The 15,763-nt window shown below is 47.5% G+C and overlaps 1 protein-coding gene across 13 annotated transcripts in view; it reads right to left on the minus strand.

The window, feature by feature from the left end:
* The window catches only part of LOC140392940 (serine/threonine-protein phosphatase 6 regulatory ankyrin repeat subunit C-like), a 361,058-nt gene that overhangs the window by 217,435 nt on the left and 127,860 nt on the right, over window positions 1-15,763 (minus strand). For all 13 annotated transcript variants that reach the window (XR_011935463.1, XM_072478798.1, XM_072478764.1 and 10 more), the window contains 2 exons: window positions 9,023-9,093; window positions 1,167-1,367 (listed from right to left, as the gene is read on the minus strand). Coding sequence is in view for 12 of the 13 variants with exons in the window: in XM_072478798.1 (XP_072334899.1) it covers window positions 1,167-1,367; window positions 9,023-9,093 (272 nt within the window). In the remaining variant the exon portion in view is untranslated. The remainder of the gene's footprint in view (window positions 1-1,166; window positions 1,368-9,022; window positions 9,094-15,763) is intronic.

Raw genomic sequence — 15,763 nt, forward strand, 5'->3', positions numbered from 1 at the left:
CCAATCCACCTACCCTGCATATCTTTGGGTTGTGGGGGCGAAACCCACACAAACACGGGGAGAATGTGCAAACTCCACACGGACAGTGACCCAGAGCCGGGATCGAACCTGGGACCTCGGCGTCGTGAGGCAGCAGTGCTAACCACTGAGCCACCGTGCTGCCTACGCATTTCTACCTTTCAAACACTACACTAAACTCAATCATATTATGGTTGTTAATATTTGTGAGCCTTTGTGAGTTCCAGCAGAGCATCTTGTTTATGCACCGTCAAGACTGTGAACTAAATCTGCCTATTGCTCATCACTAATTTAAATGCTCCCTTGAAGAATAATGTGACTCCAGTTTCTTCATCTATTTCTTATAACATGCAACGGTGGAAACCATTCTTGAGATTTGTCTACCTTAAAGTACCGCTATTTTCTCTGTTACCATCTTTCTACTTACATTGAATCAACTAATGATGCTCCCTTTACCTTGGTTTTAGATTTATTTGTATCACTGATGTTTGCTTTCCCTACCTCCACTATGAATAATGGTTATTCATTACAAATTTACCAGGAACAAGTCTGCCATTTCAAATTATCCATTATAGTCTTGCTGCAATTGCCTTTCCAATTCTCTTTTTCATATTTGTAAGACCTCGGCAGCACGGTGGCGCAGTGGGTTAGCCCTGCAGCCTCACGACGCCGAGGTCCCAGGTTCGATCCCCACTCTGGGTCACTGTCCGTGTGGAGTTTGCACATTCTCCCCGTGTTTGCGTGGGTGTCGCCCCCACAACCCAAAGATGTGGAGGATACGTGGATTGCCCACGTTAAATTACCCCTTAATTGGAGAAAATGTTACATTTTTTTTTTTAATTGTAAGACTTCTGCTCTAAGCTTAACCCTTTTAAATTTCTTTCATATTCCCTTCTTTTAATCCCGTTATCATCGCAGCTCTTCCAATTCACCAGATTTTAACTTTACCTTGGAACATCATCAACCTGTCCACCCTACATTCTTACTTCATTACATAAATCTTCAAGAGTTGAAATGCAGGCATCACTTCAAATAGAACAGGATTGAACATCTTTACTGTTGATTATAGCATGACCATATACTTGCAAGAGCAAATCCCCATTTCTACTTTGTTACAAACCATGCAATTACAGGAATATTTGACGTACCTCTATATGTCCGTTGAGTGCAGCATGGTGCAAGGCTGTCCTGCCTCCTCTATCAGAAACATTGACGCTGCTAAGCAAAGGAATGATTGCTTCTGCACACTTCATTGCCTTGTTTGCAGCAGCTACATGCAATGGTGTCTGCCAATTCTTATCACGAGCATTGACATCTGCAGAGTGCTTGATCAAAATGTGAACTGCTTCCTGAAAGAATCAGCATTTCTTAAAACACAATAGTTAAAACACAAGATACTGTATTATTTAAACAAGTCCAACTTTACATTTATTGCAAGAGCAAGAACTGGTGATGCTGGAAATCTGAAATAAAAGAGAAAATACTGGTGTCAGCTGGCAGTATCTGTGGAGAGAGAAACAGAGTTCATATTTCAGTGATGTCCTTGACTCTTCATCAGAACTGGGAGTGTTTAGAGATGTTAACAATCCTTTGATTCACAATAACTTCTATCTTCAAGTGACACCTTTAATATAATAAAACATCTCTAGGCACTTCACAGAAGCATTGCAAAACATATAATACCTTAAGGCAGATAACTAAAAGCTTGGTCGAAGAGGTAGGTAGATTTGAGGAGTATCTTCAAAGAGGGAAGATGGAGATGTAGGGAGGGTATTCCAGGCCTTTGGGCCTAAGCAACTGAACTTTTAACCCCAATGTTGATGTGATTTAAATGAGGAATGCTCAAGAGGCCAGAAATGGAGGAGTGTGGATACCTGGGAGAGATGTGGATCTGGAGGAAATGAGAGAGATTGGGAGAATTAGGACCATGAAGCGGTGGGATTTTAAAAAATTAGTATTTTAAAATCAAGGTGGCACTCTACAGCCGTCTAGTGAAACAATTTCATAACTTGCGCTATTTTTTGGGGTGGCAGCTTTTTGTGCTGATTCTGCTTTTCCCGTTTTCATCTCCTCGAGACCCACCTTTTGTTTCTTTACTTATCCCATCACCATAACCTTTTGCCTTGCACCATCATCCCTTTTGCCATTTAATCTTTCCTACCTTCTATCTATCAGACCTTCCCATTTGTCCGGTCTCGCCATCCCTTTTACTTTCCCTGCCTTGATGTAAACCTTAAAGACTGATCCATTCCTGCCAAGCACTCCCAATTCTGATGAAGGGCCACTGACCTGAAGCATTATTTATGTTTCTCTTTCCACAGATGCTGCCAGACATGCCAAGTATTTCTAGAATTTTCTGTTCAATTTTACTTTTATTTTTCTGTTCAATTGTAAGAAATCAGTAGCTGTGCTCATTTATTTCCTTTTTAAACCTCTATGCACGTATTCAAAACTAAAAAGTATGGGAATAGTTTACTATCCAGTTTACTGTACATATGCTGGCTCCATGAGGATGACTGTAAGATCCAGGCAAATGGCCAGGAGGAATTTGATGTTGGATATGCAACAAAAAAGTTCAATACACAATGCAAATTACACTCGCCACTCCCTGTGGGAAAGAGAGATTTCTATTTCATCGGGCACTGACACCAGTTTTGGGAAATGAAGGAACTCTACCATTGGGATACAGCTATAGAAAGTACTAGTTAGACCACACCTGAAGTACGGTGACCAGTTCTGGGCATCATCCCTTGCGGAGAATATATTGAGCATGGAGAGAATATAACGTAGATTTACCAGAATGATAATTGAACTAGAGACTAGTGTTATGGGCGAGGCGTTTTCAGAACCCCAAAATGTATCATGGAGCTCAACCAACCTCACCCTTTAATGTATTTGTTGCTTTTCCTAGCACACGGCTTGTTCCCTAGGTGTGGTATTTCAATTATGGACACGTGGGTTTTCAAACACAAAACACTGTTTATTCCATGAACTCAACTTAACATCTTAAATAAACATTGGATCTCTTAACACCCCTTACTTCAAAGATAACATAGAAAATATTGCAACAGTAAATACTTCCTTAAAATGTTCCTTCAAACTTCCAAGAGACTTAACACCTTTAAACAGTATCACATCAGATTAAAGGATATATATATTTTCTGTAGAATGGCAGAGATATATTAGCTTGGGTGACTTCAGCTCCAGCACCTTGCTTTCTTCATGCAGCTCTCTGGAAACCCACAGACACACCCATGCTTCTTTCTCAAACCTGGCTTTCTCCGTTCTAAGCAGATCACAGCAAACCAGAACTTCTCAAGCTGCTGTCTCAAACTGGCTTTCTACTTTTAAACTGCTCTCAGCAAAACCAGCCAGGCATTTTTTAAACTGCAAAACCAAACTGCAAAATGGCTGAACTGAGCAGAGCTCCACCCACCCTATGACATCACTGTTTTCTTAAAGGTACATTGCTTAAACATCCATGTCTTAAAGGTACCCTTACATGACACTAGAGACTAAATTAGAAGGGGAAATTACACAAACTAAGGATACATTGCCTGCAATTTAAAAGGTTACAGGATGTTTTGATGAAAGTTTATGGGGAACAGATAGAGTAGAGAGAGAGAAATCCCTCTGGCTGGGGTGTTTAAGACGAGAGGGTGGAGTCTTAAAGTTAGAACCAAACCTTTCAAGAATGAAATTAGGAAACACTTCTGCACACAAAGATGGTAGAAGTTTAGAACTCTCTTCCGCAAAATGCAATGTGAGGTCAACTGTCAATCTTAAATCGGAGATTGATAGATTTTTGTTAACCAATGGTATTAAGGCATATGGGGCAAAGATCATGGGCGGGATTCTCCACTCCCACGCCGAAGTGGCCGCACCGTTGTGAACGCCATCAAGGTTCACGACGGCGCAGAATGGCCCCGGTCCCGACCGATTCAGGCCCTGACAATGGGCCAGTATCGGGGCCGCGTCATCTACACGCGCCAGGCCTTGTCGCCCGCGTAAAAGCGGCGCCGCATAGATGACGCGGCTGGCGCCGCATAACGGACGTCATCCATGCATGCGCGGGTTGGCCGGCGCCAACCCGCGCATGCGTGGTTGTCCTGTCTAAATCCGCCCCGCAAGAAGATGGGGGACGGATCTTGCGGGGCCGCGGAAGGAAGAAGGTCCTCCTTCAGAGAGGACGGCCCGACGATCGGTGGGCACCGATCGCCGGCCACCCCACATTCCAAGTGAAGCCCGGTGCAGGACCCCCCCCCTCCCCCCTCCCCCCCCCCAGCGTTCACACACCGCCCACGACTGCAGCGACCAGGTGTGGACGGCGCCGGGGGGAACCCGCCGTTTTGGCCTGGCCGCTCCGCCCATCCGGGCCTCAGAATAGCGGGGGTGCCGGTGAATCGCCATTTTGGGTGTCTCCGGCGATGCTCCGGCCTGCAAAATTCGACCGGGCCGTTCCCGCCGCTTGGGAGAATCGCGGGAGGGTGTCGGACCACCGTCCCCGGAAATTTTGGCGGCCCAGGCAATTCTCCCAACCGGCGTGGGAGTGGAGAATCGCGCCCAATATGTGGAGTTAGGTCACAGATTAATCCTAATAATTTGTATGGCAGAAAACATTGAAGGGACTAAATCACTTTCTCCTGTTCCTATGTTACTCTGAAATGCATTGTATCGATTATCCCTCACCAGGCACAACCAATAGGAAGCCAGTATATGATTAAAAACACAAACAGTTTTAAAAAGTCAATTTAAATCAGTTCCTAAAGTTGCCATTGGTGATGCACACACAAGCCAGAAAATGATTTAAATAAAATGTAAACTCAATTTCAAATTTCAGCAGTTCGTAATGCTTATACCAAGGATATTTGATAAAGCCACTGCTGTGCTGAGGATATTTCACCCTAATCATAGAACCATAGAAACTCTGCTGAGAGGGAGGCCATTCAGCCCATGGAGTCTGCACCGACCCTCCAAAAGAACACCCACCTGGGCCCACTCCCCCGCAACGCTGTAATTCCGCTTAACCTTTGGACACCAAGGGGCAATTTAGCATGGCCAATGTACCTAACCTGCACATCTTTGGACTGTGGGAGGAAACCAGGGCACCCGGAGGAAACCCATGCTGACACGGGGAAAATGTGCAAACTCCACACAGACTGTCATCCAAGGTCAGAATCCAACCCAGGTCCCTGGTGCTGTGAGGCATCAATGCTAACCATTGTGCCACTGTGTTGCCCACAAAGTTAGGCAAAAAGGAATTTTGGTTGTATTTTCTTTTTCTTTATATTACGCTTAAGCCATGTTTGCTTTGAGGAACAAAATATGAGGGCTGACAAGTACAACTACATCTCACTAGCATTTGTTCAGAAATGTACACTGAATGCATAAAATGCCAATTTAGTAGAATACATATCTTGCCACTACACTGTGGAACATTTTGTACTCTAATCTGCATCTAAACGCAGCTTTCAACGTTGTAGTCACCAAAGGATAGGAAAACGTACAAATTCAGAAGCAATGCAGAGAAGGGCCAAGAGACTGATCTGCTATGTCAAAGGACTGAGTTGCGAGAATGTATTTGAAAATCATGACTCTTACAAGGCACCAAATGAAATGGTACTCACTGCAGCCATAGTGTGCCAGTGAAGGGAGTGAACATTTGAGGAGGTGAATGAGATGCCCATCAAGTGGGTTGCTTCATTCTGGATGGTAACATGCTTTATGGGGCTTGTCCTGTTAAGGTTCTGGTCAATGGTGACCCTCAGGATATTAATGGTGGTGATTTAGCAATGGTAATATCATTAATAATCATGAGGATATAGTAATACTATCTCTTGTTGGAAATGGTCATTGTTTGGCACTTGTGAATTTCACTTGTCACTTACCAGCCCAAGCCAGAATGTTGACCCCCATCTTGCTAAATGGGGTCAAAGCGTGCTTCATTATCTGAGCAGCTGCAAATGGAACTGAAAAATGCCATGGGGAACTCTAGCTGCAATGTCCTGGGGCGGACATAATTGGCTTCCTGCAGCCACAACCAACTTAATTTTTGGTAGCATGACTCCAGCCAGGGGAGAGTTTTCCCCCTGATTCCCATTGGCTTCAATTTTAATAGATCTCCTTGATGCCACACTCGGTCAAACATTGCCTTGATATCAAGGGCAGGCACTTTCACTTCACCTCGAGCTCTCTTTGGTCCATGATCGGACCAAGGTTGTAATTAGGTTAGGAGCTGAGCGATCCCGCCGGAATTATTGGCAAGCAGATGCTGCTTGATAGCACGTGGATAACACCTGCCACCATTTTGCTGATGCGTGATATCCTCGCGACCCTCAGTGTTCCTTCCAAATAATGCTCAACATGGAGGAGGATAGTTTCATCAACTGAGTACTGGGCAATCAGCAAGAGATTGCCTTGCTCATTCTTGATCTGATGCAATGAGTTTTCATGGGGTATAGTGTCAATGTTGAGAGCTTCCAGGGTTACTCTTTTGACTGTTAATCAATGTGTTGCCACCTTGGTGAGTTGTCCTACTGGTAGGAAAGGACATACCCAGGGATGATGATGGAGGAGTCCAAGACGCTGGTTGAAAGGAATAATCAGGTGACTACGTGGGACAAATCTTCCAATTTTGGCACAGGTTCCCAGATGTCAGTCAGGAGGACTTCTAAGGGCCAATTTGCCTGGGGTGACAAAAGGTGATACCTCCTTGTTTGTTCTCAATACACTTTTGCAGCAGTTTAATATAACTGAGTGGCTTGCTGGATCATTTCAGAGGAAGGCAAGAGCCAACCATATTGTTGTGGGTCAGAAGTCACACAAAGGCCGAACCAGATAAAGACAGCAGATTTCCTTCCCTAAAGGACATTATTGAACAATACGTGGATCTTTACAACAATTTGATAGCTTCACAGTCACCATTACTGATACCAACTTTTTATTTCTTATTTAGTTAATGAAATTTAAACTCCCCAAATGCCGATGGAATTTGAACTCATGTTTGCTGATCTGTCATCCAGTCCTCTGGATTACTGTTCCGATAAGATATGGTGAAGGTACTTTGTGTCAGGGGAAATTGGAAGTTTCAATGCATAGCCAAGCATGTTAAATTAAGGGCATCCCTCATCTCTAATATTTGTAACAAATTGAATAAGATTCAGCTATCATTCTGTCTGTGTAGTGGTAGCTGATTTCCGCCAGGATAGCTGGAGGTGCACATTTAACTTGATATCTAGGGAAAAAAAGACAGTCAAAATCCGATTCAAAGTTACCCCTCCTTATCCAGAAACTCTGTTACAAAATGCACGTGACCAGATATATGAAGAATTGTGCTCAAATTTTACATTTACTCAATTGAATTGCCTTACAGTACTCACTATTTATTTTTTTAAATCTTTTTATTGGCATTTCTCATATTTATAAACAATTGCTTATATACATCACATTTTTCTTACCTGCACTAATTTACTTTATTGTACAGAGAGGTTGATTTTGTCCTTCGTTTAGCTGACCCTATATACATTTCGCTGCCCTCTGGATTGGTCTATAGTTCTTCCCTCCTCCCCGCTTCAGCTGTGTTTTGCTTCTATTTTCAGGGAAAGGGGGGTGGAGTTACTCCCCTCCTTCCTCCTCTTGTGGTTTCCCCATCTTCCTTCCATCAACAGCCCCCCCCCCCCACCCCCCACCCCAAACCCCGCAAGGACAGTAACTAAAACCTCAACAGAAAGGAGCAGAGCACAGTGTGTGACACCCAGGGCAGAAGTCAGTACTATGGGAAAAAAACAGACTTCCAATGGGGAGAAGGGAGGGAACACATGTAAAACATTTCTGTAAATAAGAAGCGACTACATGCAAATAACAGGTGCACTATACATTGTTATGAAAAATGCCAATAAAAGTATTTTTTTTTTAAAAAGAAGGCTATGGAGGCCAAGTCACTGAGTGTCTTTAACACAGAGATAGATAGGTTCTTGATTAATAAGTGGATCAGGGGTTATGGGAGAAGGCAGGAGAATGGGGATGACCTACGCCTCTACATCGCAAACCCGCCTGGCCAGCATGGAAGAGATAATGAAACTCCTAACGGAGTTCGGAGCCTTCTCAGGTTAATTTGCAGGGAGGAGGAACAGAGCTCGGAGGCTGCCGTTCAAACTGGTCCAGACCAGATTTCGATACCTGGGGATCCAAATAGCCCAAGACTGGACACAGGTGCACAAATGGAACCTGACAAGTCTGGTGGAGGAAGTTAAAAAGCATTGCAGAGGTGGGATTCACTCCCACTCTCCCGCGCAGGGAGAGTGCAGATAATCAAGATGAACGTACTGCCCAGGTTCCTCTTCCTGTTCAGGTCCCTCTAAATCTGCATCCCCAAGATCTTTTTCACCACAGTGGACAAACTAATTATGGTGTTTGTTTGGGGAGGGAAGAGCCCGAGGATTAGGAAGAAGGTCCTACACAAAGGGAAAGAAATGCCTGGCCCTCCTGAACCTCCACCAACTTGTTCTGAGACCTGTACGTAATCAGCAACCAATAAAGTCACAAAATAAAGAAAAGAAAGGAAAGGGAGGGAAGAACACTGGGGGGGGTGCGGGACAAAAGCACCCAAGGAAAACACGGGACAGGCAAAGGAGAAGAAAACCGCAAGGGACAGTTGGCTTGTAAATTATTGCCTGAACCACTGTGGCTGTAATTTTTTGTAAATACTCTTGTTGGTCTTGTCTTGTTATGTAAAGTCTGCAATGAAACGTTAAACCCTAATAAAAAATAAAACTATTTCAAAAACAAAAAAAATGTTTAACCTACCAAAAATGGACCAAAAGCAGTGACATAAAATTAAGAAATTTTAGTCAAAGTGGCAAAGTCAATTTATATGTGTACCAATCATAGCAACCAAAGTTTTACATTGCAAAAATATTAATTTTGCTAATCAAGAAATCCGTCAAATTTCTTTCCAAAATGTTCAACAAAGATCATACCCAAATTGTCAGATTGAAAAACTTACATCACTCCGTGAAGCAATGGCACGATGGAGTGGAGTCAACCACATGCTATCTTTAGCATTAACACGGGCTCCTGTAAAATAAAAATGGCAAACACAATAACTTTACCTTGAGAATTGAAAATATTGACACATACTGCTTATGTCCTCTATATCGTGGATTAAGGATGCCACCATTTATTCTTCTTAAAAATGAGAATGATACAATCCTTTTAAAGTTATTAAATTAGAGCAAGTGACATCAACAAAAAGTTTGTGAAAATTGGAACAAACATGAACCATAAACTGCTATCTCTAAACTAGCTCATCACCATTGAGGATCTTGCATCTGAAGTGATCACACTAGATCTTCTAAGTGTTCCACTGTAGCCAGGCTCCTCTACGCCCCCATAATATTGAGCTCATTCGAAATGCTAAATGGGATAGATTTTAAATAGATCTATCAACTCAAAACTGGGCCATCACCATCAGTAGGATTGCATTCAACCATAACCTGCGACCTAACAGCCCAGCATATCCCCCATTCCAGCACTTCCATCAAGATGGGGAATCAATACTGGTTCGATGAAGAGTACAGTGGGGCATGCCAGGAACAACACCAAGCATTTCTAAAAATGAAGTGCCAACCTGGTGAAGTTACAACACAAGGCTACTTGCATGCCAAACAATGTAAGTAACATGTAATAGACAGAGCTAAGTGATCCCACAACCAAAAGGATCAGATCACAGAATTTTAAACAATGTATCAAATCAAAGCTCTGTAGTCTTGTCACATCCAGTTGTGAATGGTGGTGAACAATTAAATAATTCACTGGAGGAGGAGGAGGGTCCACAAATATCCCCATCCTCAATGATAAGGGAATCTAGCATATCCGTGCAAAAGATAAAGCTGAAGCATTTGCAATCATCTGCAGCCAGAAATGCCAAGTAGATAGTGCATCTTTTTTTTTTAAGAAAATATTTTATTGAAGCATTTATAATGTTAACACCTTTCAACAATAACATCCAACAGAACCTACAACGAAATAACCATCATAATCCCCCCCAAACACAAACCTCAACCAACATGGCTTATAAAAACACATCGCCAGTCTTTCCGCCCTCCCGCCATTGCTTTTCCCACCCTTATTCGTCACTTCCAAGCCTCCCAATGAGCCCTGTGGACCCATCTTGAATTGGATCAGGCTGAGCCTGGTACACGACGAGGACGTGTTAACTCTCCGCAGGGCCTCCTCCCAAAACCCAGCCTCCCCCAGCTTTCCCCCTCCCAACTCTTCTTCCCACTTTCTCTTCACCTCCCCTATTGGGGCTCCCTCACACTTCAGTAGCTCCTTATAGATCTCCGAGACCTTCCTTTCCCCAACTCCTGGTCTCGACATCACTTTGTCCTGTAATCCCCTTTGCGGGAAGTCTGGGAAGCTCGAGTCCTGCCTCTGTACAAAATCCCTCACTTGCAGGTACCGGAAGCCATTCCCACCTGGCAGCTCAAACTCCTCCTCCAGCTCCTCCAAACGCAGAAAACCCTCATCAAGAAAGAGATCCCCAAATCTCTCAACCCCGGCCACGTCCGAAAGCCCCTCTCCAGCACCCCCGGAGTGAACCGATGGTTAACGCACATAGGTGCCTACACCGAAGCCCCCTCCAAACCATGTGCTGTCGCCACTGTCCCCACACCCTCAGGGCTGCCACTACTACCGGACTTGTGGAGTACCGAGCTGGCGAGAACTCCATCCACCACTGATACACCGGGCTGGAAGTGTGTACCATATACAAAATTAACTGCAGCAACTCACCAAGGCCTTTTCAATAGCATCTTGCAAACTTGTGACCTCTACCACCTAGAAGGACAAGAACAGCAGAAGCATGGGGACACCATCACCTGAAGTTTCCCTCCAAGTGACATACCATCCTGACTAGAACTATATCACCTTTCCATCAGTATTCACTGGGTCAAATTTCTGGAACTCCCTCCCTTACCAGCAATGTGGGTGTGCATACACCACATGAACTACAGTGGTTCAAAGTGCCGGCTCAGCACCAAAGTCAATTGGAAATGTGCAATAAATACTGGCCCAGCCAGCAAAGCCCACACCCTGCAAAATAATTTTTAAAACATTTTTAAAAAATATGTTTATTCAAAATTTTCAACAATTTTCAACCAAACACTCCAGAAAGAAAGAAAGAAAAATAAAATTATACGTAGGAAACCAAACAAGGATACATTAACCCCATTTAACCAATAAATACAAAAGTGGGGAAACGCCCCCTTTTAACATAAACATAAACCAGTAGGATCCTCCGCCGGGCTACCAGGGATGCAAAGGCCAGAACTTCGGCCTCTTTCGGCTCCTGCACTCCCGACTCGTCCGATACCCCAAATAGTGCTATCCCCCAGCTCGGCTTGACCCGGGTGTTCACAACTTTGGACATAGCCCTCGCAAAGCCCCTCCAGGACGCCTCCAGCGTTGGGCACGTCCAGAACACATGGGCGTGATTCGCTGAGATCCCCGAACATCTCACACATCTGTCCTCCACCCCAAAAAACCTACTCATCCTCACCCCTGTCATATGTGCCCTATGTACTACTTTGAACTGTATTAGACTGAGCCTGGCGCATGAGGAGGAGGAATTGACCCTGCCCAGGGCATCAGCCCACAGACCCTCATCCAGCTCCTCCCCGAGCTCCTCCTCCCACTTGCCCTTTAACTCCTCCACCGAGGCCTCCTCCGTTTCCTGCAGCTCCTGATAAATCGCCGAGACCTTGCCTTCTCCAGCCCATACACCCGAGATCACCCTGTCCTGAATCCTTCGTGCTGGAAGTAGCGGAAATTCCCTCACCTGCCGTCTCACAAACGCCCTCACTTGCATATATCTAAAAGCGTTTCCCGGAGGCAACCCAAATTTCTCCTCCAGCGCCCCCAGGCTAGCAAAAGTCCCATCTATAAACAGGTCCCCCATCCTTTTAATTCCTGCCCGATGCCAACGTAGGAATCCCCCATCCATCCTGCCCGGCACAAACCTATGATTATCCGGTATCGGGGACCAAATTGAGGCCCCCACCTCACCCCTATGTCGCCTCCACTGCCCCCAGATCTTCAATGTCACCGCCAACACCGGGCTCGTGGTGTACCTCGTCGGCGGTAGCGGCAACGGTGCTGTCACCAGCGCCCCCAAGCTAGTACCCACACAAGACGCCGCCTCTAGCCTCTTCCACGCCGCCCCCTCTCCCTCCATTACCCATTTATGGATCATCGCCACATTAGCTGCCCAATAATAGCCACACAGATTCAGCAGCGCCAGCCCGCCCCTGTCCCAACTGCGCTCCAGAAGCACCCTCTTCACCCTCGGGTTCTTGCTCGCCCATAAAAACCCCATAATACTCCTGCTTACCCGCTTGAAAAAAGCTTTGGGGATTAGGATGGGCAGGCACTGGAACACGAACAAGAACCTCGGGAGGACCGTCATCTTGACCGACTGCACCCTACCCGCCAGGGAAAGTGGCAACACATCCCATCTCCTAAAGTCTTCCTCTATCTGGTCCACCAACCTTGTCAAATTAAGCTTATGCAGGGCCCCCCAGCTCCTAGCTACCTTGATATCCAGTTATCGAAAGCTCCTCTCCACACTCTTCAACGGCAGCTCCTCTAGCCCCCTTTCCTGGCCACCCGCATGCACTACAAAGAGCTCACTCTTCCCCACGTTGAGCTTGTAGCCCGAGAAGTCCCCAAACTCAAAAGGAACCTCATGACCTCCGCCATCCCCTCCACTGAATCTGCAATATATAACAGGTCATCAGCATACAACGGCACCCGGTGTTCCTCCCCTCCACGGACCAACCCCCTCCAGTTCCTAGACTCCCTTTATGCCATGGCCAGCGGCTCAATTGTCAGCGCGAACAGCAAAGGTGACACCCCTGTCTCGTCCCCAGTACAATCTAAAATATTCCAATCTCCGCCGGTTCGTAGACACGCTCGCCCTGTATAACAACCTGACCCATCCTATGAACCCTTCCCCGAACCCAAACCTGCTAAGCACTTCCCATAGGTACTCCCACTCCACCCGATCAAAGGCCTTCTCCGCGTCCATAGCCGCCACCACCTCCGCTTCTCCTCCCAGCGAGGGCATCATAATCATGTTCAGAAGCCTCCGCACATTCGCATTTAACTGCCTGCCCTTCACGAACCCCGTCTGGTCCTCATGTATCAATCCCGGGACACAATCCTCAATCCTCGTAGCGAGGACCTTCACCAGCAACTTGGCATCTACGTGAAGGAGCGCGATCGGCCTATATGAACCGCACTGCAGTGGGTCCTTATCCGGCTTGAGAATCAGCGAGATCAGTGCCCGAGACAATATCGGGGGCAGAGTCCCTTCCTCCCTCGCCTCATTGAAGATTCTCACCAGCAATGGGCCCAACAGATTCACATACTTCCTATAAAATTCAACCGGGAACCCATCCGGTCCCAGGGCCTTGCCCGCCTGCATGCTCCCCAATCCCTGAACCAGCTCCTCCAGCCCCATCGGGGTCCCCAGGCCAGCCACCTGCTCTTCCTCCACCCTCGGGAACCTCAGTTGATCTAAGAACCGCCGCATCCCCTCTCTGGGGGCTCTGACTTGTACAGGTCCTCATAGAAATCTCTAAATACCTCATTTATTTTAACCGCACTACGCACCGTATTCCCCCCCCCACCCCCCACCCCCCCATCCATCCCTGATTCCTCCAATCTCCCTCGCCGCCTCCCTCTTACGTAGCTGACGCGCCAGCATCCGACTCGCCTTCTCCCCATACTCATACACTGCCCCCTGCATTTTCCTCCACTGAGCCTCTGCCTTCCCCGTGGTCAATAAATCAAATTCCGTTTGGAGATTCCGTCGCTCCCTCAGCAGCCCCTCTTCGGGGGCCTCTGTATACCTCCTGTCCACCCGTACTATCTCCCCCACCAACCTCTCCCTCTCCTCTCCCTGTGAGCCCCGATTTGAAATTAGCTCTCCCCTAACCACCGCCTTCAGAGCCTCCCAAACCACACCGACCTGCACCTCCCCATTATCATTGGCCTCTATGTATCTCTGGATGCACCCCCGGACCCGCCCACAAACCTCCTCATCCGCCAACAGTCCCACATCCAGGCACCACAGCGGGCGCTGGTCCCTCTCCTCCCCCAACTCCAACTCCACCCAGTGCGGGGCGTGGTCCGAAATCGCTATAGCCGAATATTCCGTTCCCTCCACTCTTGGGATCAGTGCCCTACACATCACAAAGAAGTCTATCCGTGAATAGGCCTTATGTACATGGGAGAAAAAAGAGAACTCTGGCCACCGGCCTGGCAAACCTCCACGGATCCACTCCCCCCACCTGGTCCATAAACCCCCTTAGCACCTTGGCCGCAGCTGGCCTCTTACCCATCCTTGACCTGGATCGGTCCAATGCTGGGTCCAGTACCGTATTAAAGTCCCCCTCCATTATCAAGCTCCCCGCTTCCAGATCCGTGATCCGACTCAACATGCGCTTCCTAAACCCTGCATCGTCCCAATTCGGGGCATACACATTCACCAGTACCACCCGGGTCCCCTGCAACTACCACTCACCATCACGTATCGACCCCCATTATCCGCCACAATATTCAGCGCCTCGAACGACACCCGCTTCCCCACCAGTATTGCAACCCCTCTGTTCTTCGCATCCAGCCCTGAATGAAAGACCTGCCCTACCCATCCTTTTCTCAGCCTGATCTGATCTGCCAACTTCAAGTGCGTCTCCTGAAGCATAACAACGTCTGCCTTCAGTCCCTTTAAGTGCGTGAACACCCGGGCCCTCTTGACCGGCTCATTTAGGCCCCTCACATTCCATGTTATCAGCCGCCACGTGCCCACGCCTCCCGCACACTCTAGTCCCCCAGGCGGCAAACCCTCGCCCGACTCTCCCTTTTACCTCCAGCTCTCCTTCGGTCAGTACAGCAGCAACCCAGTTTCCCCCCTCCCAGTTAGACCACCGTCTAGCCCCCCTGCTCCCCCCATTGCACTCCCGTAAGTCAGCTTACTCCTGCTGACCCCAACCGCTCCCGCCTTTGCCAACGGCCCCCCGTGTGGAATCCCCATCCCACCCCCCCCCCCTTTCAGGCCGATGTAAGCACCCCTCCAGCACCGCCCCTCCCCGCAGGTCCTGCAGCCCCCCCCTCCCCCCCCCCCCCTTCCTCAGCGCAGGAGAAAGTCCGTGTTTTCCACCTGGGCCGGCCCCACCCCCTATGGCGCCGCTCCTTTCCCCTACAACCTCACCCCAGTTCCCCTCGACACAGGGCCTCCTGCCCCCCCTTTCTCACATGGGGACTGGCCCCTGTAAAACAGTATCGATGCCCACCGACCCACAAATCACATCCACTCACCCCTTCCCACTCCCCAGCTTTCCCACACAACGAAAAAACAAACCCAACCCCACATCAAACCCTTAGAGTCCAACGTCTCGTTTTGTATAAAGATCCACGCCTCATCCGGCGTATCAAAATAATGGTGGCGATCTTGAAAAGTGACCCACAATCACGCTGGCTGCAACAGCCCGAACTTCACCCCCTTTCGGTGGAGCACCGCCTTGGCCCGGTTGAATCCAGCCCTCTTCTTAGCCAGCTCTGCACTCCAGTCTTGATAAATACGGATCTCCGTTTTCTCCCACCTGCTGCTCCGTTCCTTCTTCGCCCATCTCAGGACGCACTCACTGTCCATGAAGCGGGGAAACCTCACCACTATAGCCCT

Source organism: Scyliorhinus torazame, chromosome 2 (genome assembly GCF_047496885.1).
Source record: "Scyliorhinus torazame isolate Kashiwa2021f chromosome 2, sScyTor2.1, whole genome shotgun sequence".
Lineage (NCBI taxonomy): Eukaryota > Metazoa > Chordata > Chondrichthyes > Carcharhiniformes > Scyliorhinidae > Scyliorhinus > Scyliorhinus torazame.